This window comes from Schistocerca cancellata, chromosome 2 (genome assembly GCF_023864275.1).
Source record: "Schistocerca cancellata isolate TAMUIC-IGC-003103 chromosome 2, iqSchCanc2.1, whole genome shotgun sequence".
Taxonomy (NCBI): domain Eukaryota; kingdom Metazoa; phylum Arthropoda; class Insecta; order Orthoptera; family Acrididae; genus Schistocerca; species Schistocerca cancellata.
In genome coordinates, this window is record NC_064627.1 from 729,081,442 (window position 1) to 729,107,711 (window position 26,270).

At 44.6% G+C, this 26,270-nt stretch overlaps 1 protein-coding gene across 1 annotated transcript in view; it reads right to left on the reverse strand.

The window, feature by feature from the left end:
* Window positions 1-5,295: 5,295 nt before the first annotated feature.
* LOC126158154 (tubulin gamma-1 chain-like) overlaps window positions 5,296-26,270 on the reverse strand; it is a 97,052-nt gene continuing 76,077 nt past the window's right edge. The window contains exon 10 of the mRNA XM_049916424.1: window positions 5,296-5,574. Within this exon, the coding sequence (XP_049772381.1) occupies window positions 5,296-5,574 (279 nt within the window). The remainder of the gene's footprint in view (window positions 5,575-26,270) is intronic.

Consider the following 26,270-nt stretch of genomic DNA (forward strand, 5'->3'; position numbering starts at 1 on the left):
TGCCATTGTTGCGCACTATTTTATTTTGTAGTAGAGTTCATATAATTCCCTTAGATTTTGAGAACACTGCACCCGCTATATTTTTTTCGTCTCTTCCTTGTATTCTCAACTCATATCGCTGACATCTTTTTTTGCAATTCATGTCCGTTTTGTTTAATTACGCATTATAAAGCCGAGCTACAGAATTTTGATCAAATTCTTTTTAGCAGTTTGTGAAATAAATGTGAACACAAATCAGCTTTATCCATTGGATTTCTTGGAATGGACATCTTTGTTTGAAATTCTTCAAACTTTACTTAATGACTTTGCATACCACCAGACCATTCCCATTACATATTATGAATCTTTCGTCATAACAAGACGATATTTTTTGTAGATTGTATGTTATTAACATGGTGCGACATTTCCCATACATCTTGTGCAGGTTCACATGTGGCAACTGTAAGTAACAGTTTTGTATCTAGTGAAAAAACAAGACTTTTTTCGCTTTGGAATTTGCTTCCGTCCTAGTATCTAATTTTGAAAAGTAACCTTCAGCTTTTGCTACTGGGTTGATTAAAATATCTCTTGTCACATCATACACTGTCTCACGTTCCAAAGTGACCTTCACGAGAAAACGCCAGGTTGCCTAGATTTCTTCAGTTTGTAGTTTTTCTTCAGTCGTGATTCTCTTCTACTCCACTCTTGTCAGTTGCAGTCCTTTTCCTCTTTTGTATCTTTTTTAAACTTGCAAAGACATTGTATGACTTCATAAGCTATCCACAATAATGTGGTACAATATTACAAGCTGTCCACTTGAATTCCTCGTCTCTTGGAACACTTTACTTAATTATACGTCTCAGTTTTCATCAAATTAATATTTAGCAGAACCACGCACATCTGCTACATATCATAAGTTAAAATACCTAACAAGTATGCTGCTGAATCTTAAGTCAGCGTCTAGAATCAACAACACGTTATTCCTGGCAACATGAACACAACAACAGTAACTAAAAACTTCAAAGAAAGGCAAATTACACAGTAACACATATGTTGTTACATGTATAATAAAATATGAAACTTTAATTATACAATCTCTAAAATCAGCATTACAACACGTAATGAATTTCCGTCTCCCGAAGAACGTGCCCCAGGTAGATATGGGACCCGTCCACCATGCAGAACAGAAAGATGATTCATATTACAAGTCACTTTCTTTCCATTATCCAATTGTCCAATGACCGTCATCATGTGTCCAACACAGCCATAACTAAAAATATTAGTTGCTTAACAAGAAGACATGCAGGATGGATTATTTGCTCTGGAGTACTGATACATCCTCCAACAACGAACTTCGCTTTTTCCTTGTACAGAGGATGCCTACCGATCGTGTATTACACAATCAGAAAACAAGTTCCACATATGTTTGACTAAGATTTGGTTATCCAATGTCTTGTAGCTGGTTACCTGTTTCACCTTCATTCATCCCATAGCTGTAGATCCTGTTGACAACAATTTGAGAACACCTTAAGAGTCCCTATGTTACTGTAGTACGAGTAGCTACTATGGCAGGCATTACATCATCATAGTCTGCATTTTGTCGTAATCGACAGCTTTCCACATCTTTCGCAGAGAAAAATGACGTAATGACTTCTTTGTATTCGTGGTCGCTTTTACGTGGGTATCATACTATGTTAAGTCCCTGGAGTTGATTCATACATACTTGTTAACTGGAAAAGGGCAGTTGTAAAGTACTAACTGCACAGTGTAATTCACTCTCCTGTAAACTGTCTCATGTAAATTTATAAATGTAGTTACTTAAGTCAAATTTTATTCTAATATGTTTATTTTGCTGTAGATGTTTGGTATTTGCGTTTGATGTTGTCCAGTTTCCCTCGCGGATGGAATTAAGAATTTTCAAGAGAATAAATATTTCATTCAGAAAAGTATAATTGATAATATATTAAATCTACTGAGTCTTAATGTTATCGGACATCGCTCAGCATTTACTGAAATCGTTCAAACCTTCTAAGAAGTGGATCCCAAGGGACAGAACAGGAAAAGAATGTGATAAGCTGACGGGAAATTGGAAGATGGAGAGTGTGAACAATAAAGCTAATGCTCTCAAGCAATTCTCATGAAAATTATTTAATTTGTATTCTCATTGACAATTTTATATATAAAAGAATAATCATGAATGAAAAATATTTTTTAAACTAATTTCCTATCCTAAACGTGTCACTAAATGAATATGCAAATGTGAAGCTTTAATTAGCACCGATATCAGAAGCAGAATAATTATTCACAACAATTTTTGGTGCAATAGTTCTCTTGTTACGTGTAGACTCTCCGAATATCACGTGGACAATTACATCCTCTTTGAAGTTCGTTAGATAAAATCAATAGTTCCGAAGTTGATTATCCTAAATTATTTGGTCGCTGAAAGGCAAAATGTTATTCATGGATATTTTTGTGGGTTGAATAAGAACTCCTTTCATTATAACTTCATAATAATCCTTGCAAGCATTTTATAATTTTATATCCGAAATATAATGTAGCTCAATACCGTAAATGAGGTCGCCATGGATATTAACCACTATCGTCCACATAATGGTGTGACACAAGAATAATGTACTCTTTCTTGGTCGATTATTGAAGATCTACCCACACCTGTTTTTTTTCTTTTTTTCTCCAGAATTTTTACAATCTTTCTGCATTTTAATATGGAAACTTACACAACTACATGCAGTCTTCAGAAGAAGACAGCATGCAATATTTTATAGAAGAATAAAAGAAATATAGGATCAAATATCCTGACGAGAACGACATTAGACATGGAGAGCAAGTTTGCTTTAGGGAAGGAAACTGGCGGAGCCATTCTTAATGGAACCATCCCAGAATTTGCCTTAACCGATTTTAGGAAATTACCGAAAACCTAGATCTGGATGACCAGGATTTGAACCACCGTTTAACCGAATGTGAGTCCAGTGTCTTAGCATTACACTACCTCACTCAGTAAAACATTTCATAGACGAAAGTCTTGTAAACTAAATCCTTTATCCCGACATGTGCGACACTTTAAATGATATTATTTGATTAGTAGTTCCTATATGGAGGTGCTGCGTAGTAGTTGATTTAGATGGAGTTGGACATGATTTTGTTATTAAGATACTACATGAGATATCGACTAATCCAACAGTTCACCAATTTTCCGACATTACCCCTGAACGGTATCAGATAGTGGCTAAAAAACGGAACAAAGTTCAGCATTTGCTGAATTTTAATTTCATATTTTAGTTTTCAATCTAGGGCAATCTTATTTTTAAAATGGCAAGCATTAATTAAAGTTAAAATTAATACAACTCACATATTTTAGGAGTTTTATTGAAACGAAAAATAATATGTCAGTGAGATGATTGATACTGACATTTGTCAAGAAAATTTTATACTCGGTTTTGTCACGACTCATGAATGCTGATGTGACGCTCAAATTTCGTTCACCTACTCGCTTTTTTCTCACTGCCATTCCAGTATGAAAAAAATTTTCACATCTGTAAGTAAGGCTGAATTTATATTCTGATTTATAGAATCCAGCACATTGTTACCAAGAGAATTTATTTCTCATCGCAGACGCTGACTTATTCCGTCTTTGGTGAGCGATTTTCGTTGCATCACTTGCTAGTGACACTACTTGAAAATTTTAGGTAATAGTTGATGACTTATGTAATACAGTTAATCGTCACCTTCTCGTGGTTCTGATGTTTATTAGTCCTGTGCGAATTTAATTATGTATTCGACTGCGTACTCAGTTATCTGTAGCGCCTCTTGCTACTGATGTCTGCTTTTGCCTTCCGGGAATCGTCAGTTACTTTTCGTGGGATTCGCACTGGACACAGTGCGTCCAGAGCACTCAAATTATTCGCAGCAATATAGATAATGGATTAAATAATTCCTGGTCAGTTTAAGATGACGCAGCTATTGAAGTTGGTCGTGACATAGAAAATGTGTTTTATGTAACAGGAGCTGCTAATAACAGTTGCAGGTATCCTGTGCCCAAGATGAAGAACACACACGCGCGCGCGCGCGCGCACACACACACACACACACACACACACACACACACACACACACACACACACAAACACACACACTCTGAATCATGTCTGATGTAGTTAACTATTGTCGCATAGTTTGCTCTTTCAATAGAACAGCAGTCTAGTGTTGCTGTTATTATGTTATTATATTCTGCTACTTATCGTCATACACAGAAAGAAATAAATGTATATCATACACAGAAGGAAAAGTATGTCTTGCTTGACCAAGTGAAGTGTGTTCGTCTCGAAGAAGGCAGCAGTGCACCGTGTTAATGTTGTGGTGAAAGAGGTTTCAGGACCAATAGCATCTATAGATTTCCGCAAACTACTGCTAAACGAAACGTACACAGTAAGAATAAACGGCACTTTTTCAATATTTTAGCTTCCTGGTTGGTCCTGGTTGGTGCGTCGAGCTGTGACTGACTGGGACAATAAAACATATTTGCGTTATACCTCGTTGTACGAAACTTTATTTCGGAAATATAGTTTTGTCTCATCAGGAACTCACTTTAGTTGGTCGAGCTAGATACACAAGGAAAAAATAAGGTATAAAAAACTATTTCCTCGTCTCTAAAGTGCCACAAAAAACCGTATCAAACTGTTGGAGTATGCTAGTCGATGAAAGATACTTGAAATACTTTACCTAGCGGGTGTGTGAACTCTGTGAACAAAAAAAAACATAATGAATGGTAATTCCGAAAACTAAAATCACTGTGCATATCTGTCCATTTAGGTAATGTGAAGTGTGTAAAAAATTTAATGTTCAAGTGTACGTAAAACACTCATGTTGAGTATAACACTCGTAAATACTTTGTATCACAGAAAGATTTCTAATTTCAGTGTTGGCAGAAACAAGTTTCATTTAGAATATAGTGACTTTTTTCAGTCGTCTGAAGCTGCTTAAGCGAGCGAAAGTCTTCCGTATGATGTTTTTCCAGAGGGCACTTATTTTGGCTAATAATGAAAGCTAGTAATTTGTAGTAGAGCATATCCAGAATTATGGTCATAAGACTGAAACCGAACACCACAGTGTAACAAACTGAATTGGACTAACATGAGAATTTTGAACACATATTTAACATATTGACATATCTGTTCTCCCTGATGTTCAGCATTCGACACTACACCAAAGCGAATCAAACACTGCTAGGACAGGAATTTTGTTTGAATATCTAACTGCGGCTATTTGTTCGCACGCTCTCAGAAGAAACGTCAGCCTCGCCTACTCGAACGCCTCGGCCCCGTCGTCGGCGCTCCGCTGCGCCTGCTGCGCCTGCTGCGCCTCCGCCTCGGCGCGCCGGCTCAGCTCCCGCTGCTGCCGCCACGTGGGGTAGCCGGCAGCCGTCGCCTGCTGGTAGTCGGCGGCCAGGTCCTCCACCACTGCCCGCGCGTCGTCCAGCTCGTCCAGGTTCTCTTTGAAGATCTTCTCCTTCCGGAACTGGTCCAGGAAAGCCTTCCGCTTCCGTAGCTTGTTGTACTGGTCAATTGTCCTCTCGAATAGCTGCAAGGAACGGAGAACATCATAACTAAATAATAAATACGTATACAATAATAAAAATTATATACAGTAATAAATACGTAATAATATGGTAGTCAAATGAGACATACCGGGTGATCATAAAGTCAGTATAAATTTGAAAACTTAATAAACCACGGAATAATGTAGATAGAGATGTAAAAATTGACACACATGCTTGGAATGACATGGGGTTCACAAAATGTCCGACAGATGGCGCTGGACAGCAAAATGTCAGTGACTGCACATGACAATCGTGTATAAAAGGAGCTGTAATGAGAGAGAGAATCGACTCGCACACGCTACGTGGACTTTCGCGCGCCGGAGATCATCGCCATCTGTGTCTCGTGTGTGTGACGTTGTTTCGTGTTTTTAGTGTCCGCCGTCACGCTTCTCCGTTGACGTGTGCCATCGGATTCGTCAGTGTTCTGTGCGCCGTGTCAACGTGTTTTCAGTGTCTTTCTCGTCGAGTGTGAACGGCTCCGTGTTTTTTGTGTGACTGTGACCACTGTTTTTTCCCCGTCACTATGTTCATTTCATTCTCCATTTTTTGTACTGTGATTGTCAATTCTCTGGCTGAAGAGCGGCGTAGCATGCCGCTGCCAGCCTACCTGTTTTGTTCAGGTGTTAAAATAACAATAAAGTAAAAAAAAAGAGAGATAATCTTAGAATCCATCCTTTCCCGGCGCATGTATCACCACCTCCGCCAAAACCACCTCCTTCCCAACACACAATGTGGTTTCGATCTTCCTTCTCTGCCGATGGCCAACTCCTCCGCCTCACTCATTTCTCCCTCCAGCTTAACTCACGTCGCTCCGCCATTTTTGTCTCCCTCGACCTCGAAATGGCCTACGACCGCGTCTGGCATCTCGGTCTCCTGTTTAAACTCCAAACCTACGCCCTTCCTGTCAACTACATCCGTGTCATGGACTCCTTCCTCTCCCGCCGCCCCTCCTATGTTACCAACCATAATGCCAATTCCCACACCTTCTACCCCTCTGCAGGCGTGCCCCAGGGCTCTTTCCTCTCCCTCCTCTACCTCCTGTACACGGCAGATACGCCCCCCCCCCCCCCCGCTCCAGTACACCTCTTGCAATATGCTGATGACACCGCATTCCTCGCCCTCGCTCCTACCCTCCAACGGTCCGAACGCCTTCTCCAGAACCACCTTGACCTTTTTGCCGCATGGTGTAACCAGTGGCTTCTGAAAATCAATCCTTCCAAGACCCAGGCAATCATCGTAGGTCGTACCAATCGCTCTTTCCGGCTCCTGGATTTCTCCGTTACTATCTGCGCCCATCCTGTCCGCCTCACCCCCACCCTCACCTACCTTGGCCTCACCATTGACCGTCACCTCGCCTGCATCCCTCATCTCCGCTCCATCCAATCCAAAGCCCACAACCGCCTCCGACTCCTCAAACTCCTCCCTGGCCGGATATGGCGGTTGCGCCCCTCTACCATCCTCCACACCTACAAATCCTTAATCCGTCCTATCCTCTGTTATGCCAGTCGTGCCTGGATATCTGCCCCCCCCCCCAAATTCTATAAGGCCCTCCAGATCCTTGAGTGTCATGCACTCCGCCTCACCTTCTGTATACACCTCCCGTCCTCCACGCTGATCCTCTATGACCTCATTCCTTCCCCCCATCTGCTCCTATTCCTCAAACATATCCGCGTACTCTACACCTACCGCTGCCTTGATCCCTTCACCCCCTGGTTGCTCCTCTCCTCTCCCGTCCCTGCCCTCTGCCACGCCTTCACTCTCTCTTGTATCCCCCCTACCCTCCATCTCTACACCCTTCATCTCCTTTCCCAAGGTGGCTTCCATCAACTCCCCCTCCCAGATGATGCCCTCTCTCCCTCCATCTATCCCTCCTATCAACTCTGATCCCCACCCCCCTCCATTCCTCCGTCCTTTCCTGAGGCTCCCTCTTCCCCCCCCTTCCATCCTGTTTTCTCCACACCAAACCTCTCCCTACCTCCCTTCTCCCCCCTCCAAGTCCTTTTGTATTCCCCTCCTTTGCCTTCCCACTCCATGTCGCGTCTGCCCAGCACCCCCCCCCCCAATCCCTCTTATGGGTCTTCGTCCTCCATCGGCTCCTTTCCCACCTCCCCCCCCCCTTCGCTTTTCCTCTCCTTCTCCCGTTTTTTATTTTCCCATCATCTGTCCAGTTTCCCCTCACCTGCTCTCGGTTGTGGTATGTCACATTAGCCAACTTTTTAGTGCAGTGTTTCAGTGACTGTTCAGTGTTGTTCGTCTTTCTCGTGCTGCGAACAGAAACCATGCTGGCGCTAGGAGTGAATTTTATATCGTTTGCGTACAGAAACCAGACTGTCGCCGTGTTTTTTAATTGTCTGTCTATTGTTTTACCTGTCTGCTTCGTATGTATTTTATCATTCCTCTGTTCTTTGTTTTAAGTTCCACAATTTTTTGTCTCCATGTTACTCTTTAAGTCTCCAATTTTATCGCCTGTTTTTATTATTTATTCTCTTCATCTTTTTAACAAAGTCTGTAGGCTGATGAGCGGCATACTAAGCTGCTGCCAGCCCGCCTCCTTCGCGGGGAATTGAAATTCAAAAAATGGTTCAAATGGCTCTGAGCACTATGGAACTTAACATCTATGGTCATCAGTCCCCTAAAACTTAGAACTACTTAAACCTAACTAACCTAAGGACAGCACACAACACCCAGTCATCACGAGGCAGAGAAAATCCCTGACCCCGCCGGGAATCGTCCCGGGAACCCGGGCGTGGGAAGCGAGAACGCTACCGCACGACCACGAGCTGCGGACAAAATTGAAATTCAATAAAGAAAAAAAAAAGAGAGAGAATCAGATGCGCCAGCAGTCGCAGCATGTTGACGTTACCTGAAAAGGAGCTTTTAGTGAAGCTGTATTATCAGAATGGGGACGGTGTTAGTTCAGCGTTACGATCCTATCGCCATAGTAAGGGGATTCGAACGGGTAAAGGGCCGTTGACAAATGCAGCTGTGGCGAGAATGATTTCGAAGTTCGAGGCCACGGGTTGTTTAAACGATAGACAGGAAGAAATGGAGACTGTAGTGGGTTCGTCTATGCACGGGGAAGTCAGCGCTCGTGCAGTCGCACGTCGCACCGGCATTCCATACACTACTGTTTGGTTGGCACTTAGGCGTACTCTCCGATGCTATCCGTACAAAACCCATCGGCATCATGAACTGTTATGTAGCGGGACTTTGAATTTCACCGCGCTTCACTCGTTCCCTCAGACATAAATTATACCGTCGCAGCGGTATGAGAGCTCGACGGCAGAGAAAATACTAAAATTCTAACTCTTTTTTGTTTTTCTATCCGTCTCTTTATTGTCTCTCGAGAGCGGAAGCTTAATGCAGACGTGATCTGATTAAGACGAAAAAACTTATTAATGTGTAGACATTGTGGAAGTTGTTATGAAATTCGGAGGATGGAGAGAAGCAACTAAAATAAATTGCATTTAATATCAAGACGGTTTTGGATACGTCAGAAATTCCTGGACGATGAAACTTATTGCAAGATTTCGGAGCAGCAGACTTTTCACGCAGAAATGAAGGAGATTTTTGAAGACCTGGACGCAGCACGAAAGAAGACATGTTAACCTGGTAAAGGATGAACTCTTATCTACACAATTTCCCCTTGTCAGTTACATTTTGTTATTCTATGTTCTTTTTCAATAATTTTTGTAGTGGAAATTGGTTTAACTTTTTCTCAAAAACGCCACAAGGACCACCCCAACAATAGCTTTTCCGAATCACGAAGTCCGATAGCTTTTCTGTAATACGAAGTCCGATTTGCTTTTCATTCTTTCCCTTTTTCACGGTCATTTACGATTTAAAACCCCCTTTTCATTCACCATTCCTTCCCACCATTTTCAACCTTTCTTTTATTTTCTTCTCTTTTTCTTTTTCTTTTTTATTAAACACTACAGTTACCTGGCGGTTTAGTGAAGCGGAGGGCATTTGCAGTGTGGGCGTTTCAAACGATGGCGATAGATTACGATTGCTTGAGTAATGTGTTGTGGACCGTCGAAGTTCATTTCACGCTCCGAGGGTCTGTTAACGCCCACAACTGCAGAATTTGGGCTACCGAAAATCCTAGAACTGTCGTGAAAAACTCCATTGCACGACGAGAAAGTCACGGTATGCGTTGGATTTACCACATCTACCGTCATCGGGCCTTTTTTCTTCGAGGAAATGCGTGATTCTGCTTTTTTAACTGCTACCGTGACGGGTGAGAGGTACGCCGACATGTTACAGAATCGTATCATCCCCAACCTGGTTGATAAACACCTGCTGCAACGTACGATCTACATCTACATCTACATCTACATCCATACTCCGCAAGCCACCTGACGGTGTGTGGCGGAGGGTACCTTGAGTACCTCTATCGGTTCTCCCTTCTATTCCAGTCTCGTATTGTTCGTGGAAAGAAGGATTGTCGGTATGCCTCTGTGTGGGCTCTAATCTCTCTGATTTTATCCTCATGGTCTCTTCGCGAGATGTACATAGGAGGGAGCAATATACTGCTTGGCTCTTCGGTGAAGGTATGTTCTCGAAACTTTGACAAAAGCCCGTACCGAGCTACTGAACGTCTCTCCTGCAGAGTCTTCCACTGGAGTTTATCTATCATCTCCGTAACGCTTTCGCAATTACTAAATGATCCTGTAACGAAGCGCGCTGCTCTACGTTGGATCTTCTCTATATCTTCTATCAACCCTATCTGGTACGGATCCCACACTGCTGAGCAGTATTCAAGCAGTGGGCGAACAAGCGTACTGTAACCTACTTCCTTTGTTATCGGATTGCATTTCCTTAGGATTCTTCCAATGAATCTCAGTCTGGCATCTGCTTTACCGACGATCAACATTATATGATCATTCCATTTTAAATCACTCCTAATGCTTACTCCCAGATAATTTATGGTATTAACTGCTTCCAGTTGCTGACCTGCTATTTTGTAGCTAAATGATAAAGGATCTATCTTTCTGTGTATTCGCAGCACATTACACTTGTCTACATTGAGATTCAATTGCCATTCCCTGCACCATGCGTCAATTCGCTGCAGATCCTCCTGCATTTCAGTACAATTTTCCATTGTTACAACCTCTCGATACACCACAGCATCATCTGCAAAAAGCCTCAGTGAACTTCCGATGTCATCCACCAGGTCGTTTATGTATATTGTGAATAGCAACGGTCCCATGACACTCCCTTGCGGCACATCCGAAATCACTCCCACTTCGGAAGACTTCTCTCCATTGAGAATGACATGCTTCGTCCTGTTATCTAGGAACTCCTCAATCCAATCACACAATCGGCCCGACAGTCCATATGCTCTTACTTTGTTCATTAAACGACTCTGGGGAACTATATCGAACGCCTTGCGGAAGTCAAGAAACACGGCATCTACCCGTGAACCCGTGTCTATGGCCCTCTGAGTCTCGTGGACGAATAGCGCGAGCTGGGTTTCACATGACCGTATTTTCGAAACCTATGCAGATTGCTACAGAGTAGATTTCTAGTCTCCAGAAAAGTCATTATACTCGAACACAATACGTGTTCCAAAATTCTACAACTGATCGACGTTAGAGATATAGGTCTATACTTCTGCACATCTGATCGACGTCCCTTCTTGAAAACGGGGATGACCTGTGCCCTTTTCCAATCCTTTGGAACGCTACGCTCTTCTAGAGACCTACGGTACACCGCTGCAAGAAGGGGGGGCAAGTTCCTTCGCGTACTCTGTGTAAAATTGAACTGGTATCCCATCAGGTCCAGAGGCCTTTCCTCTTTTGAGCGATTTTAATTGTTTCTCTATCCCTCTGTCGTCTATTTCGATATCTACCATTTTGTCATCTGTGCGACAATCTAGAGAAGGAACTACAGTGCAATCTTCCTCTGTGAAACAACTTTGGAAAAAGACATTTAGTATTTCGGCCTTTAGTCTGTCATCCTCTGTTTCAGTACGATGTTTATGCAGGACTGCGCTCCTCCCCATATTGCTAGACACGCGAAAGATCTCTTGCGCGCGTCGTTTTGTGATGATCGTGTGCTCAGCCACCACTTTCGTGGCCTTGGGGTTACCTGAAGTAGCAAGTGTATCGTGATCGACCGACATCACTAAGGATCCTGAAAGACAACATCCGACGCCAATGCCTCGCCATAACTCCGGACATGCTTTACCGTGCTGTTCACAACATTATTCCTCGACTACAGCTATTGTTGACGAATGATGGTGGACATATTGAGCATTTCTTGTAAAGAACATCATCTTTGCTTTGTCTTACTTTGTTATGCTAATTATTGCTATTCTGATCAGATGGCCGCCATCTGTAGGACATATTTTGAACTTTTGTATTTTTTTGGTTCTAATACAACCCCATGTCACTCCAAGCATGTGTGTCAATTTGTACCTCTCTGTCTACATTATTCCGTGATGTATTCATTTTTCAAACTTATACTGACTTTTTGATCACCCGGTATATAAGATTGAATCGAAGAATTTCTTTATCGGAAAAGTTTGAGCCTGTGTTCCACTCAATCTGGGAAGAAACCAATTTATTTCGAGTAAATACACACATCAAGAAAAGTTTTGCATCACCTCGGTTCCGAGAGTTCCGGAACCTGTACAGAACATCAGAACAGAGATCAACATAAGCATAATTTCCGCCCTTTATATTGCTCGTGGAAACCACGCATTGCGTGTTGTACCACCATACAGCGAGACCTTCGGAGATGATCGTCCAGATTGTTGTACACCCCGCTATCTCTAATACCCGGTAGCATGTCCTCTTGCATTGATGCATGCCTGTATTCGTCATGGCATACTATCCACAAGCTCATCAAGGCACTGTTGGTCCAAATTGTCCCACTCCTCAACGGCGATTCGGCGTAGATCTTTCAGAGTGATTGGTGGGACATGTCGTACATAAACAGCCCTTTTCAATCTATCCCAGGCATGTTCGATAGGGTTCATGTCTGGGGGACATGCTGGCCACTCTTGTCGAGCGATGTCGTTATCCTTAAGGAAGTCATTCACAAGATGTGAACGACGGGGGCGCGAATTGTCGTCCATGAAGACGAATGTCTCGCCTACATGCTGCCGATATGGTTGCACTATTGTACGGCGCCATCCATGACCACCAGCGGCGTACGTCGGCCCCACATAATACCACCCCGAAACGGCAGTGAACCTCCACCTTGCTGCACTCGCTGGACAGTGTGTCTAACGCGTTCAGCCTGGCGGGATTGCCTCCAAACACGTTTCCGACTACTGTCTCGTTGAAGGCGTATGCGACACTCATCGGTGAAGAGAACGTGATGCCAGTCCTGAGTGGTCTATTCGGCATGTTGTCGAGCCTATCTGTACCGCGCTGCATGGTGTCGTGGTTGCAAGAATGGACCTCGACATGGACGTCGGGAGTGAAGTTGCGCATCATGCAGCCTCTTGTGCATAGTTTGAGTCGTAAAACGACGGCCTGTGGCTGCACGAAAAGCATTATTCTACATGGTGCGGTTGCTATCAGGGTTCCTCCGAGCCATAATCCGCAGGCAGCGGTCATCCACTGCAGTACTAGCCCTTGGGTGGCCTGAGTTAGGCATGTCATCGACAGTTCGTGTCTCTTTGTATCTCCTCCATATCCGAACAACCCCGCTTTGGTTCACTCCGAGATGCCTGGAAAGTTCCCTTGCTGAGAGCCATTTCTGGCACAAAGCAACAATGCGGACGCGCTCGGATCGCGATGGTATTGACCGCGTAGGCGTGGTTGAATTACAGACAACAGAAGCCGTGTACCTCCTTACTGATGGAATGGCTGGAACTGATCGGCTGTCAGACACCCCCCGTCTAATAGGCGCTGCTCATGCATGGTTGTTTACATCTTTCGGTGGTTTTAGTGACACCTCTGAATAGTAAAAGTGACTGTGTGTGATACAATATCCACAGTCAACGTCTATCTTCAGGAGTTCTGGGAATCGGGGTGATGCAAAACTTTTTTTAATGTGTGTAATTTACAAACTTCACAGAGCAGAAGTACTGTTTCTCTGTAGTGTGGTGGTTCCACTGCAGGCGTACGAGTCCTTTTATGCGACGCCATTTGCTACTTAGGCGTCAGTGACGATAAGGATATCGAGATTTGTATGATTTGAGCTAACCGATCTTTGCTTGGGCTGAGCAAAAACCAAGTCTGCAGATTTCACGAAACAAAATTCTTTATTTCCGTAGCAGTGTCTGCTGAACAGATTGGGAAAGCAGTTACTCTCTAAACTGAGTACGAATCCGAAGATTTAACTCGCAGGTGGAACGTGCTGATCGTGCGGTAGACCAGCCTTAGTGGTAGACGCAGCAGCTAGTCAGCGGAAACGCATTCAGGCGTAACACATTTTATGGCAACAGGCATAGGTCTTCTGGTTATCAAAATATTCATTGTCTGAGTGCTACGTCGTAGGATATGATTCGTCCTCGTGTACGGCGGTGGAAGCGGTAGGTTAACAGAGTCCGTTCGAAACATTATATGCGTGGAGCATTCCTAGTCGCTGGGCACCTAAGTTGTTGGCGAACCGCGTCTGGAGGCTTAGGGGGGGGAGGGGGCGGCGAGGTTCGTATGAAGGCTCTGAGCACTATGCGACTTAACTTCTAAGGTCATCAGTCGCCTAGAACTTAGAACTAATTAAACCGAACTAACCTAAGGACATCACACACATCCATGCCCGAGGCAGGATTCGAACCTGCGACCGTAGCGGTCGTGCGGTTCCAGGCTGTAGCGCCTTTAACCGCTCGGCCATCGTATGAAGGACGCAGTCATCCACTGTTGTCCGCAGTTGAGAAGTCAAAATCTTGCCTATATGTCGTTCTTAGGCCCAGGAGAAGGATCGGAAGGGCGGAAGATCAGTATGTGCCATTGGCATTTGAGTACAGCCTTCGGGAAACGGTGCCGTCTCACGACCATTTCGTTACTACCGGGCTGGTAGCTAGTGCTTTTATGATTTACGTGCCTGCCTCGATCGGTAGTTATGTGGAGCTGTCAGCCGAACCTAGCTAGCCAAGTCGACGTGAAGGCAGAGGCTACGGTTTCTGCAGTAATGTTGTCCACTGGTATTGTCATCGGCTAGCGCGTAAATCAGTCGAGCACTGTAAGGACATATCGCTGGTCGTTCGACGGAGAGAGAGGACCCAAAAAGGCAAGATGTACATGGGCGAAACGAGAGGTTGCGTCTGGAAAATCACCCACTGGCGCGTACACGTGGCGGGACACGTTCCAACGCATGGAACTGAAGGCATGTCCGGGTCCACACTTGCTAGTCGCTCACCATACCTGGCCAAACGAAGCGCTGTGACACGAGCCGGAAGGTGGGGCGGGCTCCAGGGTGACTTAGTGTGGACGAGAGAAAAGGGCGAGTTCTCCCTCGGGAGACGTTACAGTATAGTCTGGCATCTTTCCCGGGAACGTCGACGAGTTGTAGCTGCAATGCTGACGTTGCATCGTCGACGAACCTTTGGAGCTCTTGGTCGTCCTTTTGAGAACCCACCAGCTCCGAAAAGTCAATAGGCCTCAGTACATTGCAGACATGTGAGAGACAGTCAGCTAATTGTGCGGCCTCTCCCGCCGCAGGTTCGAGTTCTCCCTCCGGCATGTGTGTGTGTGTGTGTGTGTGTTGTCCTTAGCGTAAGTTAATTCAAGTAGTGTGTAACTCTAGGGACCGATGACCTCAGCACTTTGGCCCCTTAGTAATTCACACACATGTGAACATTTTTTGACAGTCAACTGCTACATTATCGATGTAAACTCTAGATGGTTGACCTGGGGAGGAGAGCAGCTGATTCTATTCCTTTTGAATGCGTAGATCAGTGGTTTGAGATCCGTGTGTATCGTGTACGTCCTCGTTTTTGTTTGTGTACGGAAGTATTTAACTGCCCCATACATGGCCAGGGGTTACAGGTCGTAAGCACTCCACTTACATGAGACGGCGACAGTTTACGGAAAAAATATGCGAGCGGTTGCCACGAATCTTCTGACCACTGTTGCAGTACCGCGCCCACACCCGTTTTCACACGCGCCTTCCACTAACGCCAAAGGTGCGTCCAGCTTAGAATGCGCGAGCAGTATTCCGTTTGCTATGCTGTTTTTCGCGACCTCGAAAGACGAGCACTCTGTTTCCGTTCACTAAACTGGAGTGCGGCCTCGAACCCAGGGGTCGCAAAGTGCTGCATTCAATGGCTCTTGCAGTTCCACAGAGCGGGTGAAGTGTCAGCGGTAACAGTTAAGCATGCCTAAAAACCGGTGTAACTCCTTCATTGTCGTCGGTCGTGGTACCTGAAAGATTGGTTCGACCTTCTCAGTTGGTGGTAGGGAGCCTGTAGATGAAAAGCCATGGCCTAGGAACGTCACCTTAGGCCATCTAAACACACATTTGGCCGCATTCGACACCACACCAGATTGCTCTAGACACGTCAACACTTCTTGTAGATGCTGGTGATGTTGCTCCCTCGTGGCAAAAAACACGAGTATGTCGCCAGGTATGCGAAGCAAAACGGCAGTCTTCGTAGAACAAAGTGAATAAACCTCTGCCAGGTTTGTGCAGCATTCTGTAACCAAAACGTCACAAGTTCGTTTCGAAAGAATCCAAATGCATTGATTATCGCTGTCTTGGGAATGTCCTCTTCTGCCACACGTATCTGTGGATATGCCTTAGATCAGTCCTGTTGTTGTTGAGGTCTTCAGTCCAGAGACTGGCTTGATGCAGCTCTCCACGCTACTCTATCCTCCTCAGGCTTCTTCATCTCCCAGTACTTGCTGCAACCTACATCCTTCTGAATCCGTTTAGTGTATTCATCTTGTGGCCTCCCTTTACCATTTTTACCCTCCACCACGTTGCCCTCCAATACTAAACTGGTGATCCCTTGATGTCTCAGATTATGCTCTACCAACCGATCCCTTCTTCTAGTCAAATTGTGCCACAAATTTCTCTTCTCTCCAATTCTATTCAATACCTCCTCATTAGTTATGTGATCTACCCATCTAATCTTCAGAATTCTTCTGTAGCACCACATATCGCAAGCTTCCATTCTCTTCTTGTCTAAACTATTTATCGTCCATGTTTCACTTCCATACATTGCTACACTCCATACAAATACTTTCAGAAACGACTTCCTTACACTTAAATCTATGCTCGATGTTAACAAATTTCTCTTCTTCAGAAACGCTTTCCTTGCCATTGCCAGTCTACATTTTATATTCTCTCTACTTCGACCATCATGAGTTATTTTGCTCCCCAAATAGCAAAACTCATTTACTACTTTAGCGTCTCATTTCCTAATCTAATTCCCTCAGCATCACCCGATTTAATTCGACTACATTCCATTATCCTCGTTTTGCTTTTGTTGATGTTCATCTTATACCCTCCTTTCAAGACACTGTCCATTCCGTTCAACTGCTCTTCCAAGTCCTTTGTGTCTCTGACGGAATTACAATGTCATCGGCTAATCTTAAAGTTTTTATAACTTTTCCATGGATTTTAATTCCTATTCCAAATTTGTCTTTTGTTTCCTTTACTGCTTGCTCAGTATACAGATTGAATAACATCGGGGAGAGACTACAACCCTGTCTTACTCCCTTCAGAACCACTGCTTCCCTTTCATATCCCTCGACTCTTATAACTGCCATCTGGCTTCTGTACAAATTGTAAATAGCCTTTCGCTTCCTGTATTTTTCCCTGCCACCTTGAGAATTTGAAAGAGAGCATTCCTTTCAACATTGTCAAAAGTTTTCTCTAAGCCTACAAATGCTAGAAACGTAAGTTTGCCTTTCCTTAATCTATTTTCTAAGATAAGTCGTAGGGTCAGTATTTGCCTCACGTGTTCCAACATTACTACGGGATCCAAACTGATCTTCCCCGAGGTCGGCTTCTACCAGTTTTTCCATTCGTCTGTGAGGAATTCGTGTTAGTATTTTGCAGCCGTGGCTTATTAAACTGACAGTTCGGTAATTTTCACATCTGTCAACACGTGCTTTCTTTGGGATTGGAATTATTATATTTTTCTTGAAGTCTGAGGGTGTTTTGCCTGTCTCATACATCTTGCTCAACAGATGGTAGAGTTTTCTTAGGCCTGGCTCTTCCAAGGCTGTCAGTAGTTCTAATAGAATGTTGTTTACTCCTGGGGCCTTGTTTCGACTCAGGTCTTTCAGTGCTCTGTCAAACTCTTCATGCAGTATCATATCTCCCATTTCATCTTCATCTACATATTCTTCCATTTCCATAATACTGTCCTCAAGTACATAGCCCTTGTATAGATCATCTATATACCCCTTCCACCTTTCTGCTTTCCCTTCTTCGCTTAGAACTGGGTTTCCATCTGAGTTCTTGATATTCATGCAAGTGGTTCTCTTTTCTCCAAAGGTCTCTTTAATTTTCCTGTAGGCAGTGTCTATCTTACCCCTAGTGATATGCACCGCTACATCCTTACATTTGTCCTCTAGCCATCCCAGCTTAGCGATTTTGCGCTTCCTGTCGATCTCATTTTGTATTCCTTTTTGCCTGCTTCATTTACTGCGTTTTTATATTTTCTCCTTACTTCAATTAAATTCAATATCTCTTCTGCTACCCAAGGGTTTCTATTACCCCCCTCTTTTTACATACTTCATCCTCTGCTACCTTCACTATTTCATCTCTCAAAGCTACCCATTCTTCTTCTACTGTATTTCGTTCCCCCATTCTTGTCATTCGTTCCCTAATGCTCTCCCTGAAGCTCTCTACAATCTCTGGTTTTTTTCAGTTTATCCAAGTCCCATCTCCTCAAATTCCACCTTTTTGCAGTTTCTTCAGTTTTAATCTACATTTCATAACCAATAGATTGTGGTCAGAGTCCACACCTGGCCATGGACGTGTCATACAATTTAAAAGCTGGTTCCTGAATCTCTGTCTTACCATTATACACTCCTGGAAATTGAAATAAGAACACCGTGAATTCATTGTCCCAGGAAAGGGAAACTTGATTGACACATTCCTGGGGTCAGATACATCACATGATCACACTGACAGAACCACAGGCACATAGACACAGGCAACAGAGCATGCACAATGTCGGCACTAGTACAGTGTATATCCACCTTTCGCAGCAATGCAGGCTGCTATTCTCCCATGGAGACGATCGTAGAGATGCTGGATGTAGTCCTGTGGAACGGCTTGCCATGCCATTTCCACCTGGCGCCTCAGTTGGACCAGCGTTCGTGCTGGACGTGCAGACCGCGTGAGACGACGCTTCATCCAGTCCCAAACATGCTCAATGGGGGACAGATCCGGAGATCTTGCTGGCCAGGGTAGTTGACTTACAGCTTCTAGAGCACGTTGGGTGGCACGGGATACATGCGGACGTGCATTGTCCTGTTGGAACAGCAAGTTCCCTTGCCGGTCTAGGAATGGTAGAACGATGGGTTCGATGACGGTTTGGATGTACCGTGCACTATTCAGTGTCCCCTCGACGATCACCGGTGGTGTACGGCCAGTGTAGGAGATCGCTCCTCACACCATGATGCCGGGTGTTGGCCCTGTGTGCCTCGGTCGTATGCAGTCCTGATTGTGGCGCTCACCTGCACGGCGCCAAACACGCATACGACCATCATTGGCACCAAGGCAGAAGCGACTCTCATCGCTGAAGACGACACGTCTCCATTCGTCGCTCCATTCACGCCTGTCGCGACACCACTGGAGGCGGGCTGCACGATGTTGGGGCGTGAGCGGAAGACGGCCTAACGGTGTGCGGGACCGTAGCCCAGCTTCATGGAGATGGTTGCGAATGGTCCTCGCCGATACCCCAGGAGCAACAGTGTCCCTAATTTGCTGGGAAGTGGCGGTGCGGTCCCCTACGGCACTGCGTAGGATCCTACGGTCTTGGCGTGCATCCGTGCGTCGCTGCGGTCCGGTCCCAGGTCGACGGGCACGTGCACCTTCGGCCGACCACTGGCGACAACATCGATGTACTGTGGAGACCTCACGCCCCACGTGTTGAGCAATTCGGCGGTACGTCCACCCGGCCTCCCGCATGCCCACTATACGCCCTCGCTCAAAGTCCGTCAACTGCACATACGGTTCACGTCCACGCTGTCGCTGCATGCTACCAGTGTTAAAGACTGCGATGGAGCTCCGTATGCCACGGCAAACTGGCTGACACTGACGGCGGCGGTGCACAAATGCCGCGCAGATAGCGCCATTCGACGGCCAACACCGCGGTTCCTGGTGTGTCCGCTGTGCCGTGCGTGTGATCATTGCTTGTACAGCCCTCTCGCAGTGTCCGGAGCAAGTATGGTGGGTCTGACACACCGGTGTCAATGTGTTCTTTTTTCCATTTCCAGGAGTGTATAATCCATGTGAGACCTTCCAGTATCTCCAGGCTTTTTCCATGTATACACCCTTCTTTTATGATTCTTGAACCAAGCGTTAACTATGATTAAGTTATTCTCTGTGCCAAATTCTAGCAGCCAGCTTCCTCTTTCATTCTTTTCCCCCATTCTATATTCACCTACTACGTTACCTTCTCTCTCTTTTCCTACTTTCGAGAGTCACCCATGACTATTAAATATTCGTCTCCCTTCACTATCTGAATAATTTCTTTTATCTCATCATACATTTCATCAATCTCTTCATCATCTGCGGAGCTAGTTGGCATATAAACTTGTACTACTGTGGTAGGCGTGGGCTTCGTATCTATCTTGGCCACAATAATGCGTGCACTATGCTGTTTGTAATAGCTTAGCCACATTCCTATTTTCCTATTCATTATTAAACCTACTCCTGCATTACCCCTATTTGATTTTGTGTTTATAATCCTGTAGTCACCTGACCAGAAGTCTTGTTCCTCCTGCCACCGAACTTCACTAATTCCCACTATATCTGACTTTAACCTATCCATTTCCCTTTTTAAATCTTCTAACCTAACTGCCCGATTAAGGGATCTGACATTCCACGCTCCGATCCGTAGAACCCCAGTTTCCTTTCTCCTGATGGCAACGTCCTCATGAGTAGTCCCCGCCCGGAGATCTGAATGGGGGACTATTTTACCTCCGGAATATTTTAACCAAGAGGATGCCATCATCATTTAACCATACAGTAAAGCTGCATGCTCTCCGGAAAAATTACGGCTATAGTTTCCCCTTGCTTTCAGCCGTTCGCAGTACCAGCACAGAAAGGCCGTTTTGGTTAGTGTTACAAGGCCAGATCAGTCAATCATCCAGACTGTTGCCCCTGCAACTACTGAAAAGGCTGCTGCCCCTCTTCAGGAACCACACGTTTGTCTGGCCTCTCAACAGATACCCCTCCGTTGTGGTTGCACCTACGGTACGGCTATCTGTATCGCTGAGGCACGCAAGCCTCCCCATCAACGGCAAGGTCCGTGGTTCATGGGGGGGAGGGGGGGGGGGGCGCAGCGACTCTCAGGATTAATTCCGATCTGAGCTTTTCGTATGAATTTTTGTGCGATTGCACAGTGACCACGTTTTTTACCTCTGCAGCATAGCGACGGTCAAGCTGGCTCATAACTAGGATTAATTTTGTCGAGTCGGCCGTATTTACCGTGTAGCTAAACGGGCTTCGACTTGAGAAAATCCGGCCGGCGTGGCCAAGCGGTTCTAGGCGCTCCAGTCTGGAACCGCGCGACCACTACGGTCGCAGATTCGAATGATGCCTCGGGCATGGATGTGTGTTATTTCTTATGTTAGTTAGGTTTAAGTAGTTCTAAGTTCGAGGAGATTGATGACGTCAGATGTTAAGTCCCATAGTGCTCAGAGCCATTTGAACCATTTTTGAACTTGAGGAAATCGTAAAGTCTGGTTGTTCGGCCAAAACGAAGGTGAATGGTCCACTAGTTAGCACGTCGGTCTCTGCATGACATTTAATTTCTGTAGTAGTTACTCAGTCTCTTTCTTCAGCCCAGCTCATGTCGGTGTCGCCACTTGTCGAGATTAGCACTACTTGAGCAAACCGACCTTTGCTTGGGGTAAACAAAACTGAGTGTGGAGGTTTCAAGAAAAAAAAAATTATTTTGGTAAAGGTGTCGGGATTGAACAGATTGGACAAGCAGTTACTCTCTAAGTTGAGTAAGAATCCGAACGTTCAATTCGCAGGTGAAATGTTCAACAACATCGCCGGTTGGCACGATCTTCGTAGCAGACGATACAAGGAGAACACAACACCCATCCAACGAGTAGAGAAAGTCTCCAACCCGACGGGGAATCGAACCTTGGCCTCTTCATTTAGAAATCCACTGCGCTGACACTACACCTATCGAGGAACTGATGACACTTCCAAAAACAGTTTAAAAAGTCAGTTGAAAAGAAATCGCCACTACTGTTGTGTTCCAGGAGACTCCTGTAACACCATGCGTGTAACTCAGTAAGAGGCGAAACAGACACTGTATCCCTGAGAGACTGTTACCCATCGAAATATAAAATAAATGAAATGAACAAAATCATATAAAGTTTCATATGTCGACGAATAAACAATATAGAACAGCGTAAAACGTGTTTAAATACAGCGCTCCTGGCGTTTGGCGCGGAATCTGTTTGACATCTGCGACTCATTTGATACCACAGACCACACACACAACACTGCACCACCATACACAACAACATCGCCGGTTGGCACGATCTTCGTAGCAGACGATACAAGGAGAACACAACACCCATCCAACGAGTAGAGAAAGTCTCCAACCCGACTGGGAATCGAACCTTGGCCTCTTCATTTAGAAATCCATTGCGCTGACCCTACACCTATCGAGGAACTGATGACACTTCCAAAAACAGTTTAAAAAGTCAGTTGAAAAGAAATCGCCACTACTGTTGTGTTCCAGGAGACTCCTGTAACACAATGTATCTTTACCGATGAGCAGCTGGGACTTAATTGAACATATCAGTTATCTTTGATGTATGAAACAGAGCAGTAAATTACGTACTATCTTTCCATTCCTATAACTGTACAGAGTGAGCAAGTGAATCTTCTTGCTTCAAATATCTTTTAATTCATCATGGTATTGGCTTTGACGAATAGCTGGCAAGGTTCTACAAGCCGTCAGTGTTTCACAGCTTCAGAGCTGCGAAAGAGTTTTATTGGGTCAGTTCTACTCTGCAGTAAAAACGCAGCTTTGTTCTATTAGAAACACAAATTTGATTACTGTTTATCAGTTGATAACAATGTTATGGAAACATGATAGCCATTACTTTATGATCTGGTTGGGGCTACTCATTAAGATTAAAAAAGATTATAAGTATATTTAATCTATCTTTAAAACATTAAAAGATAGTTAAAGTTAAATTCACAACCTTTTACGAAAAAACGATGCAAATATGACATTAAGTGCACAATAAAATTACATTTTTCTGAGCTAAAATACCTGGACTCATGATTGCTGTACATTTCTCCTTAAAGTTCAGGAAAAAGAAACTGACTTGTCATTACAATCCTGGTCCTAATACTAGCTATCATCAGACCAAGATATAATCTAAAGGACTGAACCTGTCTCTGGATATTCCAGAAAGCTTCAACAAGAGTAGAAGAAAATAACCTCGCTCTGCAATATTTTGCATCATCGAAATAAACGAATAAAAAATTTCTGACCTTCCTTCTAAGACAAAATGACGATTATTACCAGACACTAATGCCAATGTCTTGTTAATGTGCCTGTCCTCTGTTTGTCATCTTATTTGCTAGATGGTTGTCGTTACCATAGTTCACTGCACTGATAATCCTTCTGTATTATAATAGTACATGTTCATGGTCTGCTTTGTGATTTTTTTACCTCCAGCATTTTACTTCTAAGATGTTCCTTCTAAGACTTTTATCAAATTGTTATGTCGAATTAGATATCCAGTTAATTTAGATATCTTCTCTGGTTCATATTAATGCTTTTTTGTCTTCAGTTTCTTTCAGTATTTTTTTGTGGTATTTTCTTTGACTCCAGGATGTTTTTTTTGCTCTTCTCCACATCCACATATATCTAGCCTCTAATTGTTTCTTTTCACGTTCGCCCAGAATCAACTCCTGACAACGGTAACTTAAAATGCTCCAGACATATACCTCGATGAACTTCTTTCTTGTTCCTATATTAAGGTGGTTGATAATTAATAAATTACCCTTGTTTCTAAGGATTTGTTTGGTTATTGCGATTAATCATTTACTATCCATTATACATTTGCTGTCATCAGCTATGTTACTTTCCAAGTAAAGCAAGTAACTGCATTAGTGCTGTATTTCTTATCTTAATATTAGCCCTTATTTGTCTCTTCGATTTATCTATCATCATTATTTTTTGTCTTGTTCGTATTTATTTTCCGTTTATTACTGCCTAAAGCTATGTCAGAAATCAGTCATTCCGACTTAAGGCAATATGAAATGTAGTGAAACGAGAGACAGGACGGCCAGCCAAAGAACTGGATAAAATTGCTATTGATTTAAATGGAAGGGTACAAAATGATGAGTCAAAGGTAGCAGATGCGTTTAGTAATCATTTGTTAAATACAGCAGAAAAGATAGGAACAAACAGTGCAAGAGAAAAAACACAGAAATATAATGAAAAAGCAACTCTCATTAAGTTCCATCATATTTACGTATGACTGACTTGTCCCACTGAAATTAAGAAAATTATGTATTCCCTTCGAAATAAAAGTGACGAATCTGTTATGCTGTCACAGCACGCAGAGAGCAAGACTTCAACGTTGTGTACCCCAGGTGGAGGATAAGGGGTTAGAGGAGTCGTCCCCGTCTTACCGGTGTACTTGAGCGAAAAAAAGAACAACATCTCAACATAACTTAACCGAAGAACATCTAGAGGCACATCTCGATCTCAGTGCCATCGCCAGCCCTGGGTTAACATAGCCGTCAACTGTGTGAACAAAGCGTTTATTTCACTGCTTTTGGTTGAAACAAAACCTTATATCCATGCTATAACAGAAAGCGACTGTAATATACACTCCTGGAAATGGAAAAAAGAACACATTGACACCGGTGCGTCAGACCCACCATACTTGCTCCGGACACTGCGAGAGGGCTGTACAAGCAATGATCACACGCACGGCACAGCGGACACACCAGGAACCGCGGTGTTGGCCGTCGAATGGCGCTAGCTGATCAGCATTTGTGCACCGCCGCCGTCAGTGTCAGCCAGTTTGCCGTGGTATACGGAGCTCCATCGCAGTCTTTAACACTGGTAGCATGCCGCGACAGAGTGGACGTGAACCGTATGTGCAGTTGACGGACTTTGAGCGAGGGCGTATAGTGGACATGCGGGAGGCCGGGTGGACGTACCGCCGAATTGCTCAACACGTGGGGCGTGAGGTCTCCACAGTACATCGATGTTGTCGCCAGTGGTCGGCCGAAGGTGCACGTGCCCGTCGACCTGGGACCGGACCGCAGCGACGCACGGATGCACGCCAAGACCGTAGGATCCTACGCAGTGCCGTAGGGGACCGCACCGCCACTTCCCAGCAAATTAGGGACACTGTTGCTCCTGGGGTATCGGCGAGGACCATTCGCAACCGTCTCCATGAAGCTGGGCTACGGTCCCGCACACCGTTAGGCCGTCTTCCGCTCACGCCCCAACATCGTGCAGCCCGCCTCCAGTGGTGTCGCGACAGGCGTGAATGGAGGGACGAATGGAGACGTGTCGTCTTCAGCGATGAGAGTCGCTTCTGCCTTGGTGCCAATGATGGTCGTATGCGTGTTTGGCGCCGTGCAGGTGAGCGCCACAATCAGGACTGCATACGACCGAGGCACACAGGGCCAACACCCGGCATCATGGTGTGGGGAGCGATCTCCTACACTGGCCGTACACCACAGGTGATCGTCGAGGGGACACTGAATAGTGCACGGTACATCCAAACCGTCTTCGAACCCATCGTTCTACCATTCCTAGACCGGCAAGGGAACTTGCTGTTCCAACAGGACAATGCACGTCCGCATGTATCCCGTGCCACCCAACGTGCTCTAGAAGGTGTAAGTCAACTACCCTGGCCAGCAAGATCTCCGGATCTGTCCCCCATTGAGCATGTTTGGGACTGGATGAAGCGTCGTCTCACGCGGTCTGCACGTCCAGCACGAACGCAGGTCCAACTGAGGCGCCAGGTGGAAATGGCATGGCAAGACGTTCCACAGGACTACATCCAGAATCTCTACGATCGTCTCCATGGGAGAATAGCAGCCTGCATTGCTGCGAAAGGTGGATATACTCTGTACTAGTGCCGACATTGTGCATGCTCTGTTGCCTGTGTCTATGTGCCTGTGGTTCTGTCAGTGTGATCATGTGATGTATCTGACCCCAGGAATGTGTCAATAAAGTTTCCCCTTCCTGGGACAATGAATTCACGGTGTTCTTATTTCAATTTCCAGGAGTGTATCTAACAGTTTTTGGAGAAGTAAAATTATTTCGATTCATCACAATATTAGCGGGCTCAAAAATAAGGTAGATGATGTTCTTGTTTGACTTGCAGATGTGGAAAACCCTCAGGTGATAGGCGTTCTGTACCTCATAATTTTAGTACAGAATTAACATGGAAAACGGAGGTGTTTCAACATATTAAACTACGGCACAAAAACAGAAATATTTAAAGAATTTTTATTGAAATCAGAACCCAGAAACATGTGCTTGCGAGTTGTTACTCCAGAATCCTTCTCTTGTAATTATAAC